The 9,606-nt window shown below is 35.3% G+C and overlaps 2 protein-coding genes across 2 annotated transcripts in view; both read left to right on the top strand.

Moving 5' to 3' along the window:
* The window catches only part of LOC105625428 (vacuolar protein sorting-associated protein 33A-like), a 3,438-nt gene extending 293 nt beyond the window's left edge, over positions 1–3,145 (top strand). Inside the window, exons 2-8 of the mRNA XM_012206761.1 lie at positions 173–369; positions 816–1,300; positions 1,429–1,549; positions 1,608–1,768; positions 1,860–2,405; positions 2,486–2,608; positions 2,697–3,145. Of these exons, the coding sequence (XP_012062151.1) occupies positions 173–369; positions 816–1,300; positions 1,429–1,549; positions 1,608–1,768; positions 1,860–2,405; positions 2,486–2,608; positions 2,697–2,785 (1,722 nt within the window). The 3' untranslated portion in view covers positions 2,786–3,145. The remainder of the gene's footprint in view (positions 1–172; positions 370–815; positions 1,301–1,428; positions 1,550–1,607; positions 1,769–1,859; positions 2,406–2,485; positions 2,609–2,696) is intronic.
* A 3,316-nt stretch (positions 3,146–6,461) lies between these two features.
* LOC105625416 (serine/threonine-protein kinase TAO1) overlaps positions 6,462–9,606 on the top strand; it is a 5,573-nt gene continuing 2,428 nt past the window's right edge. Inside the window, exons 1-7 of the mRNA XM_012206751.1 lie at positions 6,462–6,767; positions 6,878–7,226; positions 7,556–7,731; positions 7,864–8,026; positions 8,151–8,500; positions 8,729–8,974; positions 9,074–9,301. Of these exons, the coding sequence (XP_012062141.1) occupies positions 6,462–6,767; positions 6,878–7,226; positions 7,556–7,731; positions 7,864–8,026; positions 8,151–8,500; positions 8,729–8,974; positions 9,074–9,301 (1,818 nt within the window). The remainder of the gene's footprint in view (positions 6,768–6,877; positions 7,227–7,555; positions 7,732–7,863; positions 8,027–8,150; positions 8,501–8,728; positions 8,975–9,073; positions 9,302–9,606) is intronic.

Here is a 9,606-nt window from a genome sequence, read left to right as displayed (position 1 = left end):
AACTTTAACCTTCTACGTAGACATAATAAATAATTATTAATTTTGTTTACGTATTAGTAAGTTAGGTAGTAAGTAAAAGTAACTACTATTTATTTTAGTACTATAGTAAGTAGAATAAGTAAAATAATGGATTTCTTTTTACTACACCTAATATTTTCCTTTTTTTTCGCAGGCTATTATATGGGACCAGTCGTTAGCTGGACCGATTGGTCTAGTCGCCAAGTATAATTTACTAGAAGAATACGGTGTTGTGAAAATGTATCCGCTATACGGTGGGACTTTAACAATACCACCTAACATTGCTAATGTCATATTTATCTCGAGGCCACAGTTGGAGCTTATGGACCTGATTGCAGAGAATGTTCATGGGTTGGTGCATAACAAACATTAGATAGAATACAATATATCTACAATATATCTAGTGATATTAGCAAAGAGATCTTCACCCTTCATCTGGATACAAACAAAATTTCACTTTTTCTGCCTTCTTTTCCAGTTTTTATTAAATAAAGAGTTTTTATTAAATAAATTTTAGCATTTGAGTTAAAAAATTATTTTGGTGATATAACAGAAAAGTAATCCTGAATTTTTCTACATTTCTTGAAAGTCTAGAGCAGTAAAAAAAATTGGATTGAACAAAAAAGATTCAGCTTGCAATTAGAATGAGTAAAAATATGTTTGTAGACTGTCAAAATTATATGTTGGTCCTAATATATAATGATAACGCGTTATGTCAAGATTTTATTATAATTTGCATTAAATTGACATGTATTAAAAAATAATATATATTTGTTTATAAGTATATATGTTTGCAGAGAAGAAGGTAAGAGACCACGTAAAGAATTTCACTTATTCTTTGTACCACGCAAGAGTCTACTTTGCCAAAAGAAGCTCCAGAATCGCGGTGTCTTTGGCAGCTTTACACTGATTGAAGAATTTAAGTGTGATCTCTTTCCGTTTGATAATGATCTACTCTCAATGGAACTCAGCGGATCCTTTAAGGAATTCCATTTGGAAAATGATCCCACTTGTCTCTATCAAGTTGCACAAGCCATACAAGGTTTGCAAAAGTTATATGGTAAAATCTCGAAAGTCACAGGAAGAGGACCAGCTGCCAGTAAAGTTTGGGAATTACTGGAGAGATTAAATAGAGAAGAGGAGGATAATAAATCACACCCTGTATCATCTGTAGCCATTGAACATTTATTATTGTTGGATCGATCTGTAGATTTACTGTCACCTTTAGTCACACAATTGACTTACGAAGGTTTAATTGATGAAATATATGGAATAAAATACAGTAAAGTATTGGTTTTGTACATTTTTTTATATTTCAGAATTATAATTTTTAGACATCCCTTCAATTTGAACATAATTTGTACAAGTAATTTGAACAAGGAATAATAACAGAAATATCTTCCATTATAGATACTGTGCAGTTACCTGCAAGAAAGTTTCATGACTCTGATGACTCTCCCACAGCAATGTCTTTGAATGAAAAGGAACAAATTATATTAAATTCAGGAGAAGAACTTTTTGCTGAGATTAGGTATATGTGTAATTGTACATAAATTTCTCTAACAATTCTTCATATTATATTTTTACAGAGATAAAAATTTTAATGGCGTTGGGCCAGTTCTTAGTAAAAAAGCTAAAGTGATTTCGTCTCAATTTGACGAAAGACATGGAGATAAGAGTGTGCAAGAAATTAAGCAGTTTGTTGCACGGTTACCACACATGTTAGCAACAAAACAATCTTTAGCAAGGCGTAAGTAATAAAATCATGTGTTTGGATTTAATGTTTTCTGATTTTATTTTATTTTTGTTTTAATAATTTGTTGTAATTATTCTTTATTTAGATACCACAATCGCTGAGATGATAAAAGAAGTCACCGACTCGAGCAACTTTTTAGAATCATTGCAAGTTGAACAAGAATTATTAAATTGTATCGACACAGACAAACCGAATGCATATATCGAAGATATGATAGCGCAGCAACAACCTTTATTGAAAATTTTACGTCTCCTTTGTATACAATCATTAACAAACTCTGGTTTAAAACCAAAGCTATTAGATTACTATAAAAGAGAAATAATTCACACTTACGGATATCAACATTTGCCAACTATATTAAACTTGGAAAAGGCTGGCTTATTGAAACAGCAACAATCAGTACGACAATATGCAGTATTAAGAAAAGCATTAAGGCTCACTGTCGAGGACGAGAGTGAAGTAACACCGAAAGATATTAGTTACGTACATTCCATATATGCACCACTGAGTGTGAGATTGGCGGAGCAACTGGTACAACCAAACGGGTGGCAAGGATTGAATGACGTGATGGGATTACTGCCAGGTCCTACTGTAAGCAGCATCCCATACAGTGTATTTTTGTCAACGAGACGTAAGTCAACTCTATAAATCTTGATTTATTTATAGCTTATTTTTAATATATTTATTCCTTAAAAAAAATATGTATTTCAGGAAATTCTATTACTAGCGAAGACTCCAGTTCGGAACCACCGAAACTAATTCTAGTATTTTTCATTGGAGGATGCACTTTTGCCGAGATATCTGCTCTTCGATTTCTATCGCAACAGGAAGAGTGTGAGTATCTATCGTAATTTATTATGAAGTACTTATTTGTACAAATAAATAAACGTATATATAATAAATGTAATATAATTTTTTTCAGTAAATGTCGAGTTTGTTGTGGCAACTACGAGATTAATCAATGGCAACACTTTTCTTACTTCTTTAATGGAAGATTTAGAACGGACATGAGAAGAGAACTGTTTAACCAAAAAGTATCGAAATAGGACAGTTAATATTTTTTATGTGATAAAGTAACTGTAAATATCTTATATTTCTTTCTTATTATTTTATATTCATAAATTTAATAATTTTTAAAAATAAGATCTTTTTTAAAGAAAAACCTTATACATATATGGACGCTAATTATATTTTGTACATACATGTATGTACATGAAAATAATTTGTACCTACATGTTGCAATACATGAGAACGTAAGTACTTTTCTATTTATAAAGTCGTCGTGAATATATGTATAATCCAACAATTAAGGTTTTTCTAGATATTAATGAAAATAACAAAAATCTTTAATAAACAAAAAGATTTTTTTCTCTAAATTGCTTATAATTTTATAATTAAACATCCCTCTTTACAATTCTCCTGTAATTTTATAATATAAATTTGTATGTTCATACATATATTCTAAAAGGGAAAATCGAATCACTTAAATCTTTGAAGCATAGTAGTATGAAAAATATCCCACTTTTTTTAATGTTTGAATGCAGGTTGAAGAAAAAAAAATTTTGACTCATAAACTACAATTAAATCGGTAAAGTAAATATTTGAGGATGACTTCGTCAACAAGATAGAAATTTTTATATTGGTGAAATTATCAAAGATCTCCAAATTATTCGTCAGTCAACAAATAGGAAACCACTTCCTTTTCGTTGAATCATATTATGATAAAATAGCATAATGAAAGGGACGGCAAGAGGCGAGTTAGTTCGCAACGTGATCATCGTAGAGCGCCACCGCCATCGCGAACAGACAGCTCTCGCGCCTGGTGTGCCGTGTAGTGTATACGGTGTATACGGTGCAAGTACGGTACGAAGGGGGACGAGTGAAATCGGACGTGAGACGCAGGTGGAGGAATCCTCGCGCACGGTCCTTGCGGTCGTCTGTGGATCCGAGGTACGGTGGCCTCGTCGTTGCTCGCTGTCTCGCGGCTCGTTCACTCTCGCGAGAGTGCTCGCGCGCGTACGCGAAAAGAGAAAGAGAGAGAAAGAGTATATGTGTACGTGTGTGTAGGTGCGTGCGTGACGTGCGTATACGGCGACGACACGACGACGACGACAACGACAGCACGACGTCGACGAAGCGTGTATTGTTCCGGGGCGCGGTGCGCGACTCTCGCGAATCAACGGCGGGCTTACCCGAGGATCGCAGGAATTTAATTATGCCCGCGGGATCGTCGGCCAGGTTCAGGAAAAAGAACTGCTACGCCTTCGCCTGAAGAGAGTGCACGGAGCCTACGAGGCGCATGCTTCCCCGCCCGCTCCCTCGCCATTTTGGAGGTGAATACAATTTTCTCGACCCTTTTTAGCCCGACCAAGCCCTGCCCTAGTGTCCCAACGGGATTCCCATCCGCCGTGGATCGCGGCGCGTGAAACCGCGCGATGTCACGCCAGACGGACGAATGGATGGATGAATGGATGAACGGATGGATGGATGGACGAATGGATGAACGGATGGATGGATGGACGAATGGATGGATGGACGGATGGATGGACGGAGACGTGACGGGACCGGCCGTCGTGATGCGCGCGCTATAACGCATGAGGTGCATGTTTTCGTCCCGTCGTCGACGGCGCAGCGCGGTGCAGCACAGCACCGTGACGCGGCTGGGGGTGCGGCGGAGTGTGAGAAGGACGAGGACGGTGATGGAAAGAGGTGGGGCAGGGGACCTGATCGGCCTGATAAGCGCCGAGGACCCAACCCTCCTTACGCCCGCATTTCTCCACCTCCTGCGAATTCTCGCCGTCACCGTCGTCGTCGTTATCATCGACGTCGTCGTCTTTGTCATCATCGTCGTCCGATCCACGGACTTCCCTTTTCCTCTGCCAACGAATTCCCGACGTCGTCGCGTTACCACCGATTTCTTGCGAATCCGGAGGTGGCTTGCTCGCGTTTAAGGATGTTCCCTCTCGGCGCCGCGCGTCGATAATTCTCTCTCTCTCTCTCTCTCTCTCGCTCGCTCGCTCGCTCGTGTGCGCCTTGCCGAATTTTGTGCGCCCTTGCCTCTCCATCCCCTCTCCCCCTTCCACTCTCTCTTTTTCTCTTCTTCCTGATCCAATCCTGATAGAATTGTCACAGAAACGACGATCTTCGATAATCTTCTCTCCATCGAGAATCGGCCTCCTTGATGATAGATAGACTAGGTGTCAGCCACTCGAGATTATTAGAGACCACGATGAGTAACGTGACTAACGCGACAACAATGACGGGACTTCGGCGGTTCTCGTCGCTCCTACGGGAAGAACGTGCCTATTTCTGTGTCGTTTGAGCCATTACGTGTTTCCTCTTCGCCCTCCTCATCGTCACGATCGCGAGGGAAATCGCATTTAGATCCTCATTCCCGCGAACGAGATAAAAAACGGAAACGACAACGACCGATGACAAGATTCGGACAATGGGCCGAGCGTAAATGTTTGTTGTGCCTCTGCGTTTTAATACGCCGTGCTGCCATTCAGTGTACACTCAGTCCTTATGCTCGTAAATCACGCGTAAGGTACATCCGGCTCGGAGGAAGGTGCCTCGACTTTTGATACACAAGTGGAAAATTAGCGGATGCTTTTCCGAGAAACGAATAATTTCTTCCCGAGAGAGTTCTCGGACCCGTGATGAACTTGGAGTTGAAAATTTCATAAAGAATTTAATTGCTTGCAATTAAATCGCTTGCAATAACTTTCATGCAGTGAAATTAGAGAATATGAGGAAAGTAGTGTTTCCAAGATAATCTCCGGTGCGAATCGGTTATAGTGTAAAACTGCAAGGTTTTATTATTAAATTCTTGACATTAAAACATGACAGTGGAAATGCAGACATATGAAATTTGTAAGAAGACAATTGAAACATTTTGTAATTGAATGATAATCTGATTAATGTAAAGTACACAAATATTTTTTATCTGTATAATTATACAAGAACGATATCATAAATTATTACGATTTTAAATTGTTAATTTGAAAATGCTCTTATATTTTCACTGCAAAATTATCATTTTTAATTAGTGTGATAAAATTAATGATTTACAAATACTGAAATGTATAAATTTCTTGTTGAAATTTAAAATAAATTTAAAAATATTGACATATTAAGATATTAATATTAGCTACATTAATGTTTTGAGAATATAAAGAAATGAAATTTCATCTTATTTGATTATAATGATCTTTATCACAAACTTGTATTTAAATTCAAAATTCCTATTTAGTATTAGAAAAAGTTAATAAATCTTGATTTTCTTTGACATAATTTTATAAAGACTTATCTCTGAATGAAATAAGAAATCTATCCTTAACGTTTCAGTTTATGAATTTTTAAGTATTTTTTTAAATAATTTTATATTTTCTATGTAATTAATTAGATTATGAAGCAATATATATATGTGTGTGATGTGATATATATATGTGTGTGTGATGTGATATATATATGTGTGTGATGTGATATTAACTATTGTAGCTTTAAATTTTATGAGATTAATATGTCTAGATCTAAAATAATGTCTATTTCTTTTATAGAATGTTAAGTTTGGGAATGGACTGACAGAGGATTCAATATAAATAGACGGTTCCGGCAAGGAATCTAAAGATAACAGGGCAAGGTGTCTGGACTAGGCCTCGGGCATCTAATTATCAACAACTCGACTATGCCAGCTGTTGCAAGGCCTGGTAGTTTAAAGGACCCAGAGATTGCCGAATTATTTGAGAAAAATGATCCGGAGAAAATATTTGAAGATTTGCGCGAGATCGGGCATGGTAGTTTCGGGGCTGTTTACTATGCACGATGCTTGGTTACCAAAGAAATTGTTGCCATCAAGAAAATGTCTTACCTGGGGAAACAAACGGTGGAAAAGTGGCAGGACATTTTAAAGGAAATTCGATTTCTTAGGCAACTTAATCATCCTAACACTATAGAGTATAAGGGTTGCTATCTCAGGGACCACACTGCCTGGGTATGTACGATATTTTTGTGTCTTTATTCGATTAATTCAATCCTATTTTAAATCCTTCTAGCATTTTCTTTTTCAAATAATATTAAAATTGTACCATTGTTGTCTTGCAGTTGGTGATGGAATATTGTCTTGGCTCTGCATCAGATATTATTGAGGTACATAAAAGACCACTGAAGGAAGAAGAAATAGCTGCAATATGCGAAGGTGTATTGCGCGGCTTACATTATCTTCACTCCCTTGGAAGAATCCATCGTGATGTGAAAGCTGGAAATATTCTACTTACTGAGAATGGTACAGTGAAATTAGCTGATTTTGGGTCCGCGAGTATAAAATGTCCAGCCAATAGCTTCGTAGGGACTCCATACTGGATGGCGCCAGAAGTTATATTGGCTATGGACGAGGGGCAATATGATGGCAAGGTTGACGTATGGTCATTAGGAATAACATGCATCGAATTAGGTATGTGTATATTTAAAATATGATTATATCTAAAAACTTATTACAATATATCAACGACTTAAAAATAATTATTGCCATATAATTTAAATTATAATTTGCATAATTATTCAATATCTGCATTTATAATTCTTTTATGCCCAATAAAGTGGCAATGGTTATTCCAATTCAAAAGACATTAATATAATTTTTCAAAGTAAAGTTCTATAATTTATTTAACATCTCAATTTTTCTGTTTTATCAAAGAAAAATAGTTTTATTTATAGTTTTATTTTATATTCTTATTATTATTTATTCTTAAACACAAAACTTATTTATATTATTGATTATAGCGGAAAGAAAGCCACCTTATTTTAATATGAATGCAATGAGCGCCTTGTATCATATTGCACAAAATGACACTCCAACATTAAATTCGCCAGATTGGACTGATGTTTTTCGACATTTTGTTGAGGTGTGTCTCACAAAAAGTCCAATTGAAAGACCAACATCCGGGAAACTGTTATCAGTGAGTTGTCCTTATGTATATCTGTAGCGATACTTTACATTATCCGTATGTATTTTTCTTTTTTTTTGTTTCATTATATATAGTATATTAGTAGTAGTCTAGTTGTTCTCTTATAGGCTTTCAATTTTACAGCATCAATTTGTCACCAGACCACGTTCTCCTCAAGTTTTGATAGATTTGATACAGAGAACAAAAGCTGCTGTTCGGGAATTAGATAATTTGAATTATCGTAAAATGAAGAAGATTTTGATGATTGATGCATGTGAAACAGAGAGCACAGTTGGTGATGCTGACGGTATGATTATTATTTATCAAATATCAATCTTGTATATATATTTTTATGCTTACACTTTTTTTTAGTATGCTAATTAAACGTGCTGTACATACTTTTGAATCTTCAAAACTACAATCACTTACAGATACTCCTGATGAACAAACAGGTGGCGATAGTAGTAAAAGCAATTCAATTACCTCAGAACACTCGATTCACTCAATGGGCGTCTCAGCAAGCTCTCAAAGTTCCTCCACCAATAGCCTGCCGCTGCCAAATGCTGATGGTAATGATTATTCTTCAGGGTCTGTCAGAAATCGGCATAAGGTCTCAGCAGGTGGTGTCACTGCCAATCTTCTTGAACACGGTGCCAATAATTTTGCAACAATTAGGACAACTTCAATTGTTACGAAACAACAGAAAGAACATATGCAAGAAGAAATGCATGAACAAATGAGTGGATATAAACGAATGAGGAGAGAGCACCAAGGTGCTTTGGTAAGAATTCGAACATTCTATTTAATACGAATTTATATAATCTTTACAAATAATTTCACAATGATTACGATTAATAAATTTCGAAACTTGTATGTCTGAAAGAATTAAAATTTTGATAAATGATTCAATTGTTTAAAAAAATTGTATTTAAATAAAGAGATTTTAAATCTCTAAATAATTATTTTTAAAATATTTATATTTATAATGTAATATTTCTTATATTTATAGGTGAAATTAGAGGAACGTTGCAAAATGGAAATGGAGTCACATAAACAGCTGTTGGATAAAGAGTATGAAACTTTGTTACAACAGTTTAGTAAGGATCTCGAGAAATTGCAACTCAGACATCTACAAGAGTTAGAACGCAAGTTAAAACAAAATCAAAATGCTGAGAAGAAACTTAATAAAGAGATAACAAGTAGACATGAAGCTGACCGTAAAGCTCTAGAAGCTCAACAGAAGAGAGAGTACAAAGTAAGATGTTGGCATAAGAAATTTATCGTAATACGTAAAATTTTAATTCAAATCTTACACATTTAATTTATGTCTTTAAACATATAATTTTATTTATAGGCCTATAAAGAAAGATGGAAAAAAGAACTTTCTCAGGACGAAGTAACTCCAAAGAGGCAACGAGATGCTACACTTCAAAGTCAAAAAGATAATTTGAGACAGATGGAAGCGCAAGAGGAACAACGGCTTGCGAGGGGACAACGAGAATATTTGGATCTTGAAATTCGTAAATTCCGTAGAAAAAAGTTACTCATCTTCCATAGTTTGGAGCAGGAGCTTCTTCGTGAAGTTCGTATTATTGATATTTAAAGATTTTTTTATTATTAAACTCATATATTTTTTTTCTTTAAAATTTTTTCCTTATCGTTTTTTTATTTTAAATTTTTATTTTATGTTAATAACTCTTTTCCCGTAATGTTAATTCCGAAATCAAGCAAATTATTGATTCTTATTGATATTTTTGTCTTATCTAGGATATTTTAAGAATGTGAATTTTATTACATTTATATGTATTTTTATATATATATATATATATGTATGTGTGTGTGTGTGTGTGTGTGTGTGTGTGTGTGTGTGTGTGTGTGTGTGTGTGT

The sequence above is a fragment of the Atta cephalotes genome (genome assembly GCF_000143395.1).
Source record: "Atta cephalotes unplaced genomic scaffold scaffold00003, whole genome shotgun sequence".
In the NCBI taxonomy this organism is placed as follows: domain Eukaryota; kingdom Metazoa; phylum Arthropoda; class Insecta; order Hymenoptera; family Formicidae; genus Atta; species Atta cephalotes.
The sequence above is the reverse complement of the archived record's forward strand: the minus strand, read 5'-3'. Positions and strand labels throughout refer to the sequence as shown.